The sequence below is a fragment of the Palaemon carinicauda genome, chromosome 2 (assembly GCF_036898095.1).
Source record: "Palaemon carinicauda isolate YSFRI2023 chromosome 2, ASM3689809v2, whole genome shotgun sequence".
In the NCBI taxonomy this organism is placed as follows: domain Eukaryota; kingdom Metazoa; phylum Arthropoda; class Malacostraca; order Decapoda; family Palaemonidae; genus Palaemon; species Palaemon carinicauda.
This window is the reverse complement of record NC_090726.1, coordinates 61,098,660-61,119,995: the sequence shown is the minus strand read 5'-3', so window position 1 is coordinate 61,119,995 and position 21,336 is coordinate 61,098,660. Positions and strand designations below refer to the sequence as shown.

The window sequence follows — 21,336 nt, the reverse complement described above, 5'->3', positions numbered from 1 at the left end:
TTGGATTACAACGCCCTGGCTGAAGCCCAACGACAGGATCCAGAGTATCAAGCTTGTAGGACATCCTGCACGTCCCTCCGTTGGGAGGATTTTCCCCTCGAAGACTCCAACACCACCCTCCTCTGTGATGTCAGTACTGGTAGACCGCGCCCTTGGATTCCTGCTCCCATGCGCCGACAGGTGTTTGATTTCATCCACGGCCTTTCACATCCCTCGTGCCGTTCTACTGCACAGCTGCTGAAGGCAAAGTTCATTTGGCACGGCATTTCTAAGGATGCTAAGGATTGGGTCCGTGCCTGTACTTCTTGCCAAACTTCCAAAGTACATCGACACACGGATTCAGGAGTGGGCACCTTTCCTCAACCTCAGCGTCGTTTCGCACACATTCACGTCGACGTTGTAGGCCCCCTACCCACATCACAAGGACATCGTTACCTGTTTACCGTCATCGACCGCTCCACTCGTTGGCCTGAAGCCATTCCCATGGAACTTGCAACGTCCGCCTCATGTACATCTGCCTTACTCTCTGGATGGATTTCAAGATTCGGTATCCCTGAGCATATTACTTCTGACAGGGGAACCACTTTCACCTCTCAATTATGGACGTCATTAGCGAATCTCCTGGGCATCACCCTACATCAGACAACGGCCTAAAACCCCGCTGCCAATGGAATGGTTGAACGTTTTCATCGCACCCTCAAAGCAGCTTTGATGTCCCGCTGCAAGGATTGCAACTGGTTCACTCAGCTTCCCTGGGTCCTCCTTGGACTAAGGACCACTCCTAAAGACGCCCTCGACGTCTCGGCAGCCGAAATGGTGTATGGCGACCCGTTGGTCGTCCCTGCCGAGTTTTTTCCTTCTACAACCTCCTCCGACGATCTCCAGCGCATACGTCACGTCGTGGGAAAATTTACTCCGTGCCGCCAGACTTACAAGCCCCCAGCGAAGCATCACATACCAAAGGACTTGCACTCTGCAACGCACGTCTTCCTGCGCAACGACACCAGCAAGCCACCACTAACGCCCCCTTACACGGGCCCTTTCCTTGTGATCCGACGCAGTCCGAAAGCATTCCTCCTAAACATTCGGGGCAAAGAAGACTGGGTCTCCATTGATCGTCTAAAACCTGCTTATCTTCTGCCAGATGACCCGCCTACAGTTCGCCTCTCTAGATCAGGGCGCCCTATTTAACATGTACAGTATGTCATTTTTAGGGGGGGAGCCATGTACCAACCGTGTTTCACACAATTGTTCATATTTCCTTTTGTATATATTATGCTTGTATCTTCGCTCCTCCCTCGCACTAAAACGAACTTGAAAATTCCTGTCTGGTTTTTCCTCTGAAATATTGTCTGTCTTGTGAACTTGTTTTGTCCTGTTGCCTTGAGGTTTTGTATATAAGGAGAGTGTTCCACATTAATATAACTCAGTCGTTTCCAATCTGCCTTTGAGTTCACACCCATACTCGGCGCCGTCACATAACCATCTTATTCCTGATGGTGTTTCTGTAACTCGCCAATGATCTAGTTTTTTTTTTTTTTCGTGTTAGTTTCTGGAATTTCCGTCATGTCAATTATCCGTATCTACGTCTTCCGGATATATATCCCCATAGTGATTTTTCTGACCTTGGTTGTGCCTTCTCCCACCAATGCTCGGATACCCTAACTTATCAAACCTGACCTTAATGTAATCTATTTCCTCGTCCATATATAACGGACTACTGATTCAGTAAGTGATTAGCCACGTTGTCATTCATATCTTGATTTTTTGTGTGTGGATCAAACTCATATGTATATACGTATTCTGTCTATGTATTGTCACCAGCCACCCGTTGAGATACTACCGCAAGAGAGTTATGGGATCTTTTGACTGGCCATACAGTACTACATTGGATCCTTCTCTCTGCTTACAGTTCATTTTCCCTTTGCCTACACATTCACCGAATAGTCTGGCCTATTCTTTACAGATTCTCCTCTGTCCTCATAAACCAGAAAAAAACTGAGATTACCGAACAATTCTTCTTCACCCAAGGGGTTACTGAACTGTAATTGTTCAGCGGCCACTTTCCTCTTGGTAAGGGTAGAAGAGACTCTTTAGCTATGGTAAGCTGTTCTTCTAGGAGATGGACACTCCAAAATCAAACCATTGTTCTCTAGTCTTGGGTAGTGCCATAGCCTCTGTACCATGGTCTCCCACAGTCTTGGTTTAGAGTTCTCTTGCTTGAGGGTACATTACGGCACACTATACTATCTTATTTCACTTCCTCTTGTTTTGATAAAGTATTTATAGTTTATATACGAGATATTTATTTTGATGTTACTCTTCTTGAAATATTTTATTTTTCCTTGTTTCCTTTCCTCACTGGGATATTTTCCCCGATGGAACCACTGGGCTTATAGCATTTTGCTTTTCCAACTAGGTTTGTAGCTTAGGAAATAATAATAATAGTAATAATAATAATAATAATAATAATAATAATAATAATAATAATAATAATAATATTCTATATTCAGTGGTGTTACCCCTTCATTTAAGTAATACATCCAGAAACGAGAACTTTACTTTTACTTCTTCCAACGTAAATGTGATTAGAATGCTTTGTTCTATACATCTCAATACCCTTAAAGTCGTCCCTTTTCACTTCTGTACATTACTAGAATGCCATATCCATATCTCACCAATTCTACTCATTCCAACCCCTCTATGTTTATTTTACCTACCTCCGTTCCACTGTATCTAACCATTCCATGCATATATTAGCTAAAATAGGAGGCAAACAAGGCACTTTAATGTATAGCCTATATATCAAAGTGTAATTCAATCAACCAACGTAGTCCTGAAGAAGAATCACAGAGTTATTCGAAATACGTGTCGACACCAAATAATAAATGGAGAAACCTTAATTATCTTTTCTGTTATTCTGAAAATTATCTGCAAGACAATTCATCCGGAAAGAAGCTACCTTCGATTTTTGAACGCCACCGATACATTGTCTATTCATCTTAAACGTGGAATAACATGCTAAATTATATATATATATATATATATATATATATATATATATATATAAATATATATATATATATATATATATATAAATATATATATAAATATATATATATATAAATATATACATAATATATATATATATATATATATATATGCGTGAGTATGTGTAAAGCGTATATACATGTGCTTCTATATCTGTTTATGAATTACTTTTTAAACTGATAGAATAAAAACGTAGTGATAGGTGTAAGTATTATTAATCAAAAATTGTCAAGGTTCATGTGGAGCATAAAACAATTGTTAAATTTAAAGTCAGCCCAGGAATAACTTTAATCTCTGCCCATGTTGTAAGAGCCTTTTCAAATTCATAATTTTGCTAATGATTCTTAGGAAGTAAAATATTTGTGGAAAATAACTGGATTCAAGGATAAGCTATATAAAGGATAGTCTTTTTTGTCGTCAACGGTAAAGAACGCCTCTATGATCCATATTATGAACCTCATTATTACTTTTCTTACCATGGAATCTCGTTAACAATGCAGTTATAATTATCTAAACGACAGTGAAGCATTCTGCTTTCAAGCCATTTCTGCTTATCTAATTATGTTAGTGAATTCCTTGTCGGTAGCAGGGTTGGATTTCACTTCATTTAATCTAATTAATTCATCGGTTCTCATTACTTATCTCAAGAAAACAAAGAAAGAACAACAAGCTGAATCCCTTGTACGGAACTGGATAGTTGAGATTTTCGACGCCACTGCATATTAAGAAAATGGTATTTCAAATTTAGCATCAAAGAAAAATTTCACTCTAATTATAATATATTTTCCTTATTATCTGGAAGGTGTAAAATTTCCGTGTGTTGGCCTTCAAGACTCCCTTCTAATTTCTCCATGTATCACTTTGGGTGTTCCATTATCTAAATTTGGGTGTGCATAACCATGATAATAATTACTCTTACCATTTTGCAGCCTGAAAGTTAAGTTTAAGTGTGTAGATATTGACTGGAAGAAAATGTCAATTCAAAAGTATGGGATATGTGGCTGGCATTTAAGGATTAATCATTGTTGCTATTTCTAATGAAAATGTTCCAGCTAAAATTAAATAATATTAATAATAATAATAATAATAATAATAATAATATTAATAATAATAATAATAATAATAATAATAATGTTGCTTAGTGCCAAGGACAGGATTTTATCAATCTTGCAACTGGACAAAGGCAGTTACAAATAAGACGATTTTCTAATACTTTATGTAATTTACAGGGATAATCAAACAAACAGTTAAATAAAATAAATTGAACTGCCATATTTAAAAAAGAACCAGTCTCTCTCCCAATATGGCTTCTTTCCGTTTGTTCTTGCCAGCTATGAATGTTTTTCTAATTATTATTCGTTATTTCAAAAAATCTTATAAATCATTCTTCTAGTCCAAAGGAATTTCAGTTTACAAGTAGAGGGGCACTCGGTAGAGAGCATACCTTCGCCTCGTCCATACAGTCTTATTTTACTCTTAACTCCACTGCGTACTTCTGTTTCGATGCATTTTTTTTTTAATGTAATGAATTTATCTCCTTTGGTCATACCCCACATGTCCACCAAGTTTCGTTGAAATTAGTTCAGTAGTTTTTTTGGCGTAATGTTGATCACAAACAAAAAATCAACAAACAAAATATTTGCCCTTTACTTAACATTGCAATTATTTTCAAAGTACTGATGCGTACTTGTACTTTAATGAACTTTACTTGGGTCATAACCAACCAGGTTTAGTTCAAATCGGTACAGAGGTCTTTGTGTAAAGTTGCTCACAAACGAACATACAATTAAATAAACTAACAACAGACAGGATCAAATACTTGTACATACCGTTCGCAGGCGAAGGCGATAATACTTGGTGGATAAGCCTTTCATTTAGATTTTGACGGCGAATAGAAAACCGGAAGGAGTCTTTCAAAATAGCACAATATATATATATATATATATATATATATATATATATATATATATATATATATTTCAAATAAGCCATATATATTATTACATTAAAGTCTGGATTCTCTTAACGACCTCGGGATCAGAGCCCCAGGCGAAATCACTCAAAGACTATAGTATCAGACCGGCCGGGATTTGAACCCTGGTCCAATCCCGAGGTCGTTAAGAGAATCCAGACTTTAATGTATTGATATATATGGCTTATTTGAAATATGTAAAACACGTTTAAATGTGCAAAAATTTATCATATATATATATATATATATATATATATATATATATATATATGTATATATATATATATATATATATGATAAATTTTTGCACATTTAAACGTGTTTTTTTATATTTCAAATAAGCCATATATTTTAATACCTTAATGTCTGGATTCTCTTAACGACCTCGGGATCAGAGTTTCAAGGCGAAATCTCTCAAAGACAATAGCATTTGACTGGCCGGGTTACGGTCACTGTCATACAAGCATCCAGGACCAGGGTTCGAAACCCGGCCGGTCAGATGCTATTGTCTTTGAGAGATTTCGCCACGAAACTCTGATCCCGAGGTCGTCAAGAGAATCCAGACATTAAGGTATTAAAATATATGGCTTATTTGAAATATATATATATATATATATATATATATATATATATATATATATATATATATATATATACAAAGTTGCTTTCACGTCTCCCCAAGTTTACTTCTTTACTGTAATTAGTTTTGACTATTTATAAGAGCATGAGTATAAGAGAATGAATTAGCGATTATTAACCAAACATGGAGCTAAAAATCACAAATTTCTAAAATTTAGTGGCTCTTTGTGACTTCATAAGCATATAAAAGTTCGAAGTTAAAAGTCTCTCTTTCAGTTACAATTCCATCTGAAAAGATGTTCATTGGAACGTCAGTCAAACAAGCACAGCAGTAAGCACCCAGTAAACAGCTTAGATTCACGGGACTGGGCAGGAATCAATCTGGCGCCACGTGAATGCAAGGCGAATGCCTTACTGCTGTACTAGTCAGGAGTATTATAGACACCCTAAACTTATTCCCAAATCTATGGCATGCAGCAAACAATAACATATCTACTGATGAATCAAATATCCCTTTATAACTTACAGTTCTCTCATGGTATGGGTTGGTAGATTACTTTCTTTCACTTATCTAATATAACTATACTAGCAGATTCAGGCAGTGTAAAATAGTATTCTATGTATTCTATTTCCTGCCATTTTGATCAATTATCTAAATTATCCGATTTTGTTACAACAATGTTTCATTTTAGCTAATGCATATAGATATATTATATCTAAATAAACATAAGTATCTTCCGTTCAGTTGCGGTATATTGTAACAGGTCATGAAAAGTTTATTATATTGGTTCTGTTTTTCTACATATATCAAAGAAACTTACTCCAGAGAGGATTTGTCTGAGAACTCCATGATGATCTTGAAGAGAAAAATTAATTTCTTAAGAATTCAAATGTATGATTTATTTTGTGGAAAGTTCACAATATCTATCAAAAGGCTATAAATATGTTTTTCTTTTTATTGACAGGTTAGTCGTTTGGCGTGAAACGGCATAAAGGTGAAGAAGAAAATCGAAACCAGTCTTCTGCAATTCAAGTAGTTCGACTAATCTTCATAGTGGCCATGAAAAAACATCCAGTTTCCCTAGAAAACCAGGACCTTTCACAAGGTGTTTAAATAGTATTAAAAACACTTTCAATAATGAAGAGCAACATTATGTTGATGTTTTCATCAGTGACATAGTGATATTCATTTAAAGTCAAGGGATAAATCCTAAGACTAATCTCGCACTATATTACTAATTGCAAAGGAAGATAATTCGCAATGGTAACTAAATTGGAACTGGACTCCATACCAAACCACGTGACCCCTGAAGATGTGATGCTAACGCTGCAGACGTTGGATGCTGCACTGGACAACCCTTCACCGTCCCCTCCATATCAACAAACATCACTTCCTTCAGTAAACCTTATTCCCACCTATACATACTATTCTTCCTCTGCATCTTCGTCATCTTCACTTTCATTTTCAACATCATGGGACGATCTTTTATTCAACATTACCTCACTGGACATTGGGAATGGGACTTACGTAGACGAAGGACCAGTCTTTCCAGAGTACATAAAGATTGTGTCAACAGTGTTTTGCAGTATTGTGTTTGTTGTAGGAGTCATTGGCAACGTGCTAGTTCCTGTTGTAATTCTCAAGAATCGTGACATGAGGAACTCTACCAACTGCTTCCTCATCAACCTTAGTTTTGCCGATCTCCTGGTGCTTCTCATCTGCCTCCCTACCGTCCTTGTTGAACTTCACACATCTCCAGATATATGGGTTCTTGGATACACTATGTGTGAGTAAAAGTGATCTTTTTTTTATCTCTATATCACCTCCAGATTATACATTTCATTTCAATTTTTTTGCATATAATATGTTCTGAGGCATTATATTTAGCTCTAATATCATTCTAAGAAATTGTCTGATAAATTGATTATTTCCATTTGCTAAATAGATTGAATTGTTTTAATCTATTTAGATATCTAGGATTACACCATCCACTGTTGAACTCACTTAGTACGTTGGCTGAGCAAAGGTTCAACATATGAGATCCAATAACCCTGATTTCGATATGCAGTATGTACTTTTCATTCAAGTGGTCATAATCCTCTTCATTATTTTTTATTTCAGATGTGGAAAAAGTTACCTTAGGTTAAGGCCTTTTCCTGAATATAAAACCAAATAAATCATTGTCGTTCCCAAGTGTTATGTTGAATTAAGTTCCATTACTGGTGGGGTGCTATACAATATACATTGTTGAAACGTTTAAAAATAATTCATTTTAAATCATGTACCACCGATGTCTTCAGGCAAAGATTAATAATGCCCGCCATAATTTGTTTATTTCACTCAAACTCATACAAGATGAATTTGTAATCTTCAATTGTATATTTAATACCATTCAGGCGTAAATTCAATACTAATTTACTGGTACCACTAAGAAAGGGTCTTGACTCTTTTTTTTATCCCCTTCACTAATATATAGGTATTTATGGAGTGAGAGTTTGTGATCTAATGGTCAGTATCTTATATCCATGTGGATCTATGTTTGTAATCAATCATAATTTTCCTCTACCGTTTCCATAATGTTAAAAGGATTTTTTAAGTGTTGAAAATTTTTCCTTTTGTTTTTCCTTGAATATTTTAAGATATCCTTGAATTGTTAGATTAACTGATCGTAATTTGAGTAGAATCCTTAAATGTGCATGGATTGTATAATTAATGTAAATCAATTGTCACTTGATAAAGCCATATTTTCTCAAAATAATTGTTGTGATAGAATAACCATAAGGAAGAAATCGCCATAGGCTTGAAAATAACTCCCCTTAGAGAATCTAAAGAAACAGTGGAATTATGAGAACTCCTACAAGAAACACATCGATGCCACTAGGGCTAATTCCTTTGAGGAAAATTGTGTTAAAGAGGTTGTGCCGAAAATGTATTAGAAACCCTGGCTAATCATGGAAACCTAAGAAGGTTATAGAGAAGAAACTCTGACATCATATCAAAGAGTCCAAAGTTAAAGTACAATCAATTGAAGCATAGAAGGTAAGATAATGAGAAAACTTCTGCACCACATCATCATCGAGAACAAATAGCACATGCCTTCACAGATCTGGAGCAAACAAATTACATGCAAGCGGTGACCACAAGGCATAACAAGAGACCATTGCTACTCCACAGAGCACCTATCACAAACGAGTAATGCCAAGATAGATTCGTCACTCTCCACAGAGCACCTATCACAAACGAGTAATGCCAAGATAGATTCGTCACTCTCCACAGAGCACCTATCACAAACGAGTAATGCCAAGATAGATTCGTCACTCTCCACAGAGCACCTATCACAAACGAGTAATGCCAAGATAGATTCGTCACTCTCCACAGAGCACCTATCACAAACGAGTAATGCCAAGATAGATTCGTCACTCTCCACATTGCAGCTATCACAAACGAGTAATGCCAAGATAGATTCTTCACTCTCCACATTGCAGCTATCACAAACGAGTAATGCCAAGATAGATTCGTCACTCTCCACAGAGCACCTATCACAAACGAGTAATGCCAAAATAGATCCGTCACTCTCCACAGAGCACCTATCACAAACGAGCAGTGCTAAGATAGATTCGTCACTCTGGTGGAGAACAAATTGACGTGCCACATTAGGTCCCTTTTGAAGTTAGGGCTCTGATACCACTGTGTTGGGAGGCCATACCCTGAGGCTAAAATAATAGAGCCAGAAGTACTTATGTACTACCAGCTTCAACTACTGAATGAGGGACCTGGCAACATCCCTCACCAAAAAACTTACGAGAAAAGTGGGACACAAAAGAAGAATTTTCTGAGTCCCATTCAAAAGATGTGATGAAAGCTGCCAAGTATTAAACTTATATCTTTCTTGATAGCTCGATTGTAGAGTCCCTGCTGGCATGGTTCCGCTAAGAGGCATAGGTTCGAATCCTTGCCCAGCCAAAAGCATTTATCATAAATAAGTTTCCAGTGGATATACATTTCCAAAGGTAGAATTTGATATCAGAGGCGATTGTAATTGATATTTACATTGAATGAAATCCCGAGTGTTAGCGATATATATTCATCATAAATATCCACGTATTTCAAACTCACTAATCAGCCATCACGGTGGAGATGTGTTTATTTCAAGTCTAAGAACAGATTCCTGAATTCGACAGAAATATGTACAATAGACTTGGAATAAACTTATATCCCTCTTGATAATTCGATTGGTAGAGTCCCTGCTAGTATGGTTTTGGCTAAGAGGCATAGGTTCGAATCCTTGCCCAGCCAGAAGCATTTATAATAAATGAGTTTCCAGTGGATATACATTCCCCAAGGTAGAATTCGATATTATATGCCATTGTGGTTGATAGTTAAATTGATTAAAATCACGAGTGCTAGTGATATATATATATATATATATATATATATATATATATATATATATATATATATATAAACATAAATACATACACACAAACTATATATATATATATATATATATATATATATATATATATATATATATATATATATATATATATAATATATATATATATATATATATATATATATATAATATATATATATATATAATATATATATATATATATATATATATATATATATTTATAGTTTCTCTTCGGACAGAATGTCCTGCCGATAGTTTTCAGGATAACAGAAGAACTACATTTATCTTTCTCCATTTAATGTTTGGTGTCGACACATGTTTCGGATCCCTTCGTGACCCCTCTTCAGGACTACATTGAGATTTGGAACTATACTTTAATGTATATATATATATATATATATATATATATATATATATATATATATATATATATATACTAAGCAATCACATAAAAATAACTCAATGACGATAATAATAAATATATTATAAATATGAATACTACTATTACTACTCATTTCACCGTAGATATCTTAAGCCCTAAGACATATTAAAAAATCTTCACCTCGAGAGATCATTTCTAACGGCAACTCAGATATCCTATGAAGAAAAGATAACAAATAATAAACACGAAAAGAATAGAATGGCTGGAAAAGATAGATAACACCTTACTCGACTTTTCTATGTTCAAGATCTTGATAAAGGGCCCAACTGAAGAATTTATAAAGAAAATGTCTAAGCTTGTAACTAAGGCCAAGAATCAATAAGATTCCATAAAATTTCTTAAAACTATAGATGACTATGGTCTGGGTTGTTTTTATGGTATTGTGAAAAACCATAAGACAGGGAACACCCAGGGATGCACCATCTCTTAGGTCAATCTACCTACCACTAAAATAACGGAGGTCTTAAATGGTATCCTCAAGCTCCCTCTTCATACTGCCGCCTCCCTAGAGGAGTTCATTAATTCATCACATGAAAATAAACATAAAGAAGATATTGCCTCCCTCATGAGGAAAGACTTTTCACAAACGTTCACGTCGAGGAAATATAAACATAATATTAAATGGTGTATTAAGATAACAAATTTAACCCTTGTCTAGATCTAAGAATGTCATCAGGGAGATCCATAAAGCCAGTACTTTGGAGGCTCCACTTTTCTCTCACTGTGTTGAACTATTTCAACAGATAGATGGTATAGCATTGAGTACCTAGCCTAAGAAACCCTTTCTATATAACTAACATTGAAGATAAGACATTTAGAGAACCTCAAAAACTAAAAATCTTTGAACGTTATATAAGCTGAAGAACTTTGGAGAAATCATATGCGTTACTGTACAATGGAACACTGTCTATACAACACTTGGCGTTTCCTCAATGTCCTGGTTAAAACCCAAATAACAGTGGCCACAAAATTAACCGACATAGGAAGATGTCTGAATGTAAAAGGTGATTGCCCCATAGCAGACGTAAAGTCAGTATTGTAGCCAGTGCTTACATCAGGAGAGCATTCAAACACAGCAATCTTGGGAGGATACTCACGCCCAACTAATTCCTATAAAACAACTGCTATCTAATAATGGGCATCTAGACATTATGGTGGACAAGACAATAGGAGAAATTCAATGAAATTCATCAGGACAAAACAACTACAATGGAGAAGAACTACCACCTCAACTATGGATTGGCCGATAAATATTGATACCATGCCCAGCAAAGAATCATCAGTCGAGGCAACACGTGAATATCAATGAAAGTTTTGTCTTGTACACATATGATTTTTATACTTTCAAATATTGAGCAGCAAAGAGCTTTTCAATATCGAATTTGCATTTTCTTGAGAACATAACATCCAAAATGGAACTCACGGATGAAAAGAGCATCTGACTGTGCTAGATCTTTACTAAATGAGGTTGACAGTAGATAAGTCGACTGTATAGTTTTGCATCGATTCAGAGGCGTAATTTCGAATCCTTACCTCGGTTGGTTTTATAAGAGTGAATTTGGACCATACGATCCAGCATTAATGCCTAGGAGGACAACACACAGTTGGATTGTGAATTAAAATTAAAAAGAGGTGGGGCAGTTGGATGCAAGTTAGCAAGAAAGGAGGTAAATTGGAAAGCTTAAAATGGCCAGTGCACCTAGTGGCCAAAGGGACGGTTCCAAAACTTTGCAAGGTTTAACTGAGCGGTGAGAGCTGATCATCATCATCTCCTCTTACGCCTATTGACGCAAAGGGCCTCAGTTAGATTTCACCAGTTGTCTCTCTCTTGAGCTTTTAATTCAATACTTCTCCATTCTTCATCTCCTACTTCAAGCTTCATAGTCCTCAGCCTTCTAGGCCTGGATCCTCCAACTCTTCTAGTGCCTTGTGAAGCCCAGCTGAGCATTTGGCAAACTAATCTCTTTTGGGGAGTGCGAAGAGCATGACCAAACCATCTCCATCTACCCTTCATCATGATCTCATCCACATATGGAACTCGAGTAATCTCTCTTATAATTTAATTTCTAATCCTGTCCTACCATTTAACTCCCAATATTCTTCTGAGGGCTTTGTTCTCAAATCTACTAAATCTATTGGTGATTGTTTCATTGTCATACCATGACTCATGTCCATACAGTAACACCGATCTCATTAAACTGATTTATAGTCTGATTTATATATGTAATTCAAGGCGATTTGATTTCCAAATTTTACTTAATCTAGCCATTGTCTGACTTGCTTTTATCAATCTTTCACTAAACTCTAATTCTAAAGACCCTGTATTGGAGATCATAGTTCCTAAATACTTAAGTGATTCTACCTCATTAATCCTTTCTCCTTCCAATGATATTTCATCTTCCATTGCATACTTCGTTCTCATCATCTCTGTCTTTCTTCTATTCATCTTCAGCCCAACCTCGTGTGATATTTCAAGCATTCCGGTAAGCAACCATTGCAAATCCTGTGGTGTTCTGCTAACAAGGACAGCATCATCAGCTACTCTAGGTCACACCAAAACTTCAATATTTCACTGAACACTTTTAAAACAATAAACTGAGCTGCATATAAGAGGGGAGAGAGAGAGAGAGGTGGAGATGGCTGTCTTAAGGCTGGAATTCTCTATCTAATCAATGCAACCCTGGGGTCGCCTTATATATAAAACTTAGCTACTTCCAGAAGCTTCCAGGAGAGCGAGTTCTGGAAGCGTGGAGGCTGGGCTAAGGCATCAAAGTTACTAAGTATTGCTCTTTCAAACACGTATCCACGCAACACAAGACGAACTCTCTCAGTCAGCTAGCTCCACCCACCCTTTGTCACCGAAATAAAAATAAAAGATAAGATCTATCACTAGGTTTTTCGAGAATTTTCCAAAACACATGGCATATTGCGTATTCTCTCACAAACATGACGCAATACCTCATAAAAATATAAAAGAACATTACATAAGCCCTTGTTCCTATCTTGTATGGTCACTTAACACTCAATAAGTTTACATAAGATTTCGTAACAAAATTACGTGAAATAAAAAAGTTAATTCTTAAAAATAACGTAAATTTACGTATGCTGACTTTAATAAAGAATAAAATGAAATCAACGACGAAAATCTTACATAATTCAGATAAACTTAAACCTACAAGAGAGAAACTCATCTTAAGAGCTGGCTAACCTTTCTTCAATGCACATATGAAAACATAAATAAGATCATGACTAAACTACTGTATTTACTCTACACTAGACCAGCTTCGTAAGAATGAATATATATATATATATATATATATATATATATATATATATATATATATACATATATATATATACTGTATATCTATATTTTACATATATATATACATATAAATATATATAGGTATATATATATATATATATATATATATACATACTGTATATCGATATTTCATACATATACATACTGTATATTCATCTATAATATATATATATATATATATATATATATATATATATACTCTCTCTCTCTCTCTCTCTCTCTCTCTCTCTCTCTCTCTCTCTCTCTCTCTCTCTCTCTCTCTCTCTCTCTCTCTCTATATATATATATATATATATATATATATATCTATATTTTATATAATATATATATACATATAAATATATATAGGTATATATATATATATATATATATATATATATATATATATATACTGTATATCTATATTTCATACATATACATACTGTATATTTATCTATAATATATATATATATATATATATATATATATATATATATATACTCTCTCTCTCTCTCTCTCTCTCTCTCTCTCTCTCTCTCTCTCTCTCTATATATATATATATATATATATATATATATATATACACTGTATATATATATATATATATATATATATATATATATATATATATATATATATACTGTATATATCCTTCATGAGACGAAACAGCCATCATTACAAAAACCAGACGGCCAAACAACGTGCCAACGAACCGATACACCAATATTGGAACTGGGAAAATAAAAGAACGAGATTGTTGCAATGTGCCGTAATGAATTTTCTCGTTACTGAAACAGTCTGGCCTTGGCTTACGTAACTAAAGCAATAATGGAAATAAGATTGAGAAATGAGTCTACTTTTGTCTTCCTTTTTTCCCAACAATTGTTTGACTGCTACGATATCTTCAATGCAATATTTGAAGAAAATATCTCATAATAAATTTAAGCAACGTTGTCGCGTATTTCATATTTATTCAAACGTTAAAAACAAACAAATGTACACGGAAAAACAAGAAAGTCGAGTAAGCCATCTGACCGTCCCCGCCCTCCCACACCGCTGTCTGAACGAAGGTCCAGACTTGCAAATCTCGTTAGGGAGTCGGCCACATTCACTTACGAGGCCCGGTCTTTTCCAACACTCCTTTAGCACTGTTTTTCAACCTTTAGCTATACAGTATATCATTTGCTGCACACTAGAAAAGCATGAGAATCAATGCCAACGCTACTCGTTTCAATCTAGTTAGATACTAGATACACCAGAAAAAAAATCTTTTAACTCAGTTTCTATTTACAATTTGGCTGCTACAATAGGTTTAATTTCAACCATTTAAACTAGCCATCGTATTGTTTTATACGAAGATACCTAATTACCCAAGTACGGAAGAAATTAAGTGAATCAAATAAGGATTAACAAAATGCACTTAAATAGGAAAACGATACCAATGTCATCTAGATAATTTGCTATATATACCTTTCAGAAATACTGCAGTGTCATCTAGATGAGAGGATGAATAGATTTTTACAATGTACGTACCTTTAAACAAGAAATTCTTCAATGGAAAATCATGCAGGATGGGCAATCAATATATACGATTATTTTGATTTCAAAATCCTCTATGCGTAAACTATCAAGCACATAAAATGAAACATTCACGCAGATTGCAGTAGACATATTTTCTAATGTTCTGATACATATATCAGTCAACTGCACCTGAGCTCCACTGCTAAAGAAATAATAATCCTCAACACCGCATATATCGATAAAATAATTCTAGAAATCCTTTTTTGATTTTAGATATAGAAACTCACACCAAATATTTCATCGACGGAGGTTTTCAATATCATTCCATGAATTTCATCGGCATAGTGCCAAATCATGACTTACTATACGGGGGACTATATATAGCATATCTTTGTAAGTCTGGTCATCATTTTCTTGGCGATAAGACTATACTGTACTTGCAACTGTATGTCTTAGTATTGCATCAAAAGATGAGGTAACACACGTAGTGTTGAATATAATATTGAATTAATGTTACCATAAATCATGAGTTAATAATAGATATAGACAATTACTAGACAACAAAATACACAACGTCATGCTCAAACGAACTTTTCGGCTACTAGGCTAATATGGTGTAATCATTTAGCATTATCTTGAACACATTATAATTTATCGTCTCAGGTATACTTACCTAATGAAGTATTAAGTAAAAACAAACAAATAAAGTAAATTAGCTAGTCATTCTCTTACAATAAAATTTCATTCAAAAAAAAAAAAACACACCAAAAATACTTCAAAGGATTCAAATTCACATCTTTACTAACAAATGACTTTTTTCAGATAATTATAGTGAAGTGCCCAGGACCAGTAGTTAGTGAGTAAATGGAGAAAGGCAAGCAAAAGGTCCAGTAATATCTGGTTTACCACTTGCGTCCAAGCGAGCAACTAAATACTGTTTGTAAAACCCTTCGTTGAATTAGAATCACATATCTGAGTTTATCTTAGCATTAGCAACGTAGCTTAACAAAGTTTTGCTCATTGTATCACTAAACTGATTAAGTTTACAAGCTAAAATTTTGAAAGCTAATTTCCCTTCTCGTTAGACATATGGTGGGAAAACGAAAATCTGATAACTACTGAAATATGAGGACACATAGTCTTATCAATTTACAAGTTAACAATTAGGGGAAACTTACGTTTACTAGAATTTAAACCAACTACAGTACAAACTTGAATTCCGAACACCCAAATTCATTAAAATGGTATAAGTAAGCACAACAGCAAATTAATTGTGAGAGCTAAATATTTTCCACAACAAGCAATCTAGTTACGGCTTCTTTTAACAACATCTATAAATCTGTCTGCAGGTTATAAGAGCAACATATTAGGGCATGGGAAATGTCTTCAACCCTACAATGGCTTTGTCCTTGTTGTGGATGGAAGTATAAGTTTGGTTGTATAACAAGAAAAGAATTTTTGGAATCTTACCTTGGTTATCAAGCCAGAATCGGGCTGTGAAACCCAGCTGGGCATTTTCTTTCACCAAAAAGGGATTGAACGACGTATTCCTGGGTTCAAAATGTAGAATACTTCTTAGATGTCTGAAAACAGATTTGAATATTAAATATGGCATTTAAAATTGCCACGCGTGCTAAACAAATTCTCTTTCATTATCAAAAAGCCAAAATCATAACCATTTTAAAGTTCCCTGGATATAAAGCATAAAAAGATAAAATTGACATACTAGAAGAATTTCAGCTGTAATTAATTACAGAGTACATATGATATTGAAAGCTATCCTCGTTTGACCTAATATGATAGTATCTACGGTTATAAAAAAAAATATCGAATACTCAAATAAATGCAAAGCTACACTAAGAAAAAAATATCTCACATTAAATAATATTTAAAATTAAATTTAGCTATTTGAATCCAAGTGATCTTATGTTCTAACCCACTTTCAATACCGTATAAATAACCCATTATACCTCCCATCCTATTACTCTATGTTACTTATAAGAATATATATTTTTTTTTTCAAAATTGTAATCACTGTTAACGGCAATTAAAAATATCACACAACTGTTCACTGTTTTCTATTAATCTTAAGTTAAGTTACGAGTCTAGATCTATAGGATAAGTGATCAGAAAGTTAGTGTATTCTACCGGCAGTAAATTTACAGTTTAGAACAAGTCTGGATTCGGGACTTTAAAATAACATTCATATTACTGGCCTGTGTTTAAACAAACCCTGACCTTTATTTCTACCTGAAATGGGTATTTTCAGAGATATACATAACCCCCTTGAAGAGCAACGAGAAAGGAGCACAATGTGGGAAACCGGTGTAGCAGGAAATTTTTCCCCCCTGGCTGAAATTCCCCCCGGGAAAATTAGCCTAGGCTAGATCCCCCCCCCCCCCCCCCGGGAGAAGCAGCCTGGGCTGTTATTCCCCCAGGGGGAATTTCAGCCCTAGGATATTTCCCCCCCCCCTAGGCCATTTCTCCCCCTCCCTCCCTTACAGAGAAACTAATTTGATGAATTAAATAAATATTTTTCGTTTATGCATTAGATATCCATCTTCAACACAAAAGGGTTTGCACTTTTTTCTAATATCACGCTTTTCTTCTTTGTTTAGTCCATCAGGATACTTTCCACTATCCAGATATTGGTAATATGTGTGGTAAGTGAGCTCCTCCATATTCTGATGCACGTGTTTCCACTGCTACTACTCGGGCAATTGAATGTGAAGCATGTTGGCGCTAAAACTAGAAGGAAAACAGACAAAAAGAGAGAATGTCAACAGCTCTAGTGATAATAGTTTTGTTGTGATGATAATAGCCACAGCCATAGCCATAGATTTATAACAACAGTGGGGTTGGGGGAATACAGTTTTGGAGAAAATGGTTTTGCCTGTATAATATATTAGAACTCCATACACAAGTTTTGGCAACTCTTTTCTGCCAAGGCTAATGTCCAAATTTCCATTGAAGGATATTGATTTCCTAAATAATATTTCGCATCTTTGACAGATTTGGAAAACATCATCTGAGGGATGAATCAATTTTCCTTTATCTTTCAACTGAATTAGCCTTGGTATTGCATTATTGTGATGGGCAGTAAAGCAATCCAAATAGGCTTCATAACGCAAGGATTTCTTCAGTTTATACGCAAGAAATCCTGCTATGTACGCCACAATATCGCTAGAATAAAGTGATGAGGTGTAGGAATGTAAGTGTAATCTTCGTTATGACTGCTTTCATCTAAACTCATATTCTATATTTTTCTGTTCTTAGCAGAAGATTTATTTATGTCAACCGCATTATGTGAATGTCTAATATTGCTTGAATAATTCTAGAGGTATGTAATTACCGCGAAGAACATCCTGTACATCATTATGAATCAGAATTTTCTTATTAGCAGCCGAAAACTGCATTGCAGTAAGATTATTATCACAACCCCATACTTCTTATTTTACCAAAAAGAAAAAAGCTCAATATGATCTTGGCTCATTTTATATGACAGTAAAAATTTCATTTTTAGACTAGAACGTTCAATTAGATTATTCCATCACATAGCTTTAAATGCCTGATATAAGCTTCAGCCTTCATCATTAATTCTTTAAACAAACAGGCATTTTGTTGTTGCATTTGGAGATCTAAAGTTACGTCTGCACAAATTTCTTGAATTGAGGATATATAGGCCTAAACTAAGGAATTTGATTGTTCCCTCACATCCTTCGAAATCAGCAAGTTTGTTTTCGAAGCAATATTGCAAGGGGTTTGATACGGATTCACTAAGAAACTGAGCAGCACGCTTAAAATTCATTGTTCTTTTTGTCCACGCAATATGTTGTGACCTCAATTTATTGCCTAAATGTAACCATTCAATCTCTTGCAATTTGTGAAGCTTCTCTATGAAATCCCATTGAATTTGATTTCAATGGCAAACGAAAAAAAATAATGATTACCTCCACCAAACAAAGGGGGAAATCTTGGCCCAGAAGGGGGAATATTATCCTGGGACAAAGTTCCCCCGGGGGGGACATATATCCTGAGCCATATTTCCCCCGGGGAGAATTTCGGACGGGGGGAAAACCAGACCGTTACACCGGTTTACTTGGGTGGTGAAAACATAGATCAAGGAAGACACGAAGCTGCATCGTAACACAACTGAGAACATAAGTAGACCTTGACTAAGAGCACCGGGTCCTTATATTTCGATAGAGAGATTCACCCCTAACTCCAAACTGTTCCCTAACCTGACCTACAAGGGGCATTGTTAATCATAGATGAGAGGACTGCATCGTAAAGAAAAACATATCCCTACCCACCTAACCTAACCTAGGACGCCAGATTATTACTTAAATGGGGGATGGGGCTACATCCTCCTGCAAACTCCCCTTTTCCATAGGCTGACCCAAAGGGCCGTCTCATTTCGAAAGGATTCAATAAACCCATATGAACTTTGGCTAGGACTATTACCCTTACCTTAACTAGAAATAGAAGCTTCCGATACAACAGGGCGTTCACTATGAAATTTCCCGATATAGGAAAAGTCTATAGATCACACTTATCACTAAAAATTATCACTTGAAGCTTGTTACCACAAAAATAACAACCTATACCTTCAAATTATTTACTGTACAATTTTCTAATATATGAAAAAGCACCGGAACACATATCAAACGACCGCACTAATCAAGCAATCACTATCAAATGAAGTCGGTAGGTAGGGACAGTAGGGTGACCACTAATTAGGTTGCCAACTTGCCAGATTCTTCGGGGATAAAAGCTGTGTACAACAGTACAGACCACATAAGTAGCAGATTTGTAGTATATAGGCACTGGCACACTAGCGTGGACATTTTCTGATTTGTTGTTGAATTTTCCAAAGAAGCTGACGTCAATTTGTACTCCGGTTGTCACACACGCTTTAATTTATACTTTGGTAGACGTCGTCAAAGGTAAACAAACCATCTCTGTAACCTCGGTCTGATAAAAACGACTAAATTTATGTCTGTTTGCACAAAGCAACTTATGGGTCATGTTTATATGTGTATGGTGATATAACATAGAATACAAAAAAAAAAAAAAAAAAAAACGTCTTTGGGTTTGGTCTGTTTTTCAAACGGCATGAAAAGGAAAGTGTAGGCCTATGATATAAATTAAAATCAAGCTAGAGAAATACTGCAAAAATCTTACATTTCTTTATATAATTTGATAATGCAAACAAGAAAACAGGATGAGAGCAGGGCTAGGCTGTGAAGTAATTTAATATTAGATATATAACATGGTTACTGTGGGAAGACAAGCAAGTTCAGGAAAGTTTTCTCTGCCTCGCGTGGTGATACCTTCGTAAATTTTTAGACCCTTTTTTTCATGAAACTACCATGCTTATGATCGCATTGGCATCTTCTCTCCCTCATCTCGACTAAATACTGTTCAGAGAAACTCATCTACTGTAGCTTTACTTCCGGTTTACTTGGAATTTGCGCTCTCGAGATGCAAACAAACGAGAGTCGACGGTAGCGAAGGATTGAATTCGATACGGATCGTTTTCAAAATTGGTGACGATGACACCAAAAGTCGTTATCAAAACACGGAAAGTCGACGGAAAGTTCGCTCGTGTGACAGCGCCTAAGAGTCCAATATACTACTACTACTACTACTACTACTACTACTACACATATTATAAGTAACGGACAATGGTGATGGTGATGATGATAATGATGATATACTGTATATAAATATACTACTACTACTACTACTACACACATTATAAGTAACTGACAATGGTGATGGTGATGATGATAATGATGATATACTGTATATGAATTAGAAAATGAATTAATCAAACATACAATTTTAAGCTTTTCTTCTTGTTTTCCATGTAGGCCTATTTAAACATCAGTTGAAGATGACCTTTATTTTGTTTCCGTGATTACATTCTTCCTTTTTTTAATAAAAGAAAAATATTTCCTTAGGCTACAAGGAAACTAATTTTGCCATAGTAAAACAAGTCAAACTACTTTATTTATCTGAATAGCCTTTTGTTCACTTTAAACTA

The 21,336-nt window shown here is 35.2% G+C and overlaps 1 protein-coding gene across 1 annotated transcript in view; it reads left to right on the top strand.

Moving 5' to 3' along the window:
- The first annotated feature begins 6,578 nt into the window (after positions 1 to 6,578).
- LOC137617954 (growth hormone secretagogue receptor type 1-like) overlaps positions 6,579 to 21,336 on the top strand; it is a 54,373-nt gene continuing 39,615 nt past the window's right edge. Inside the window, exon 1 of the mRNA XM_068347891.1 lies at positions 6,579 to 7,389. Coding sequence (XP_068203992.1) covers positions 6,864 to 7,389 — 526 coding nt within the window. The 5' untranslated portion in view covers positions 6,579 to 6,863. The remainder of the gene's footprint in view (positions 7,390 to 21,336) is intronic.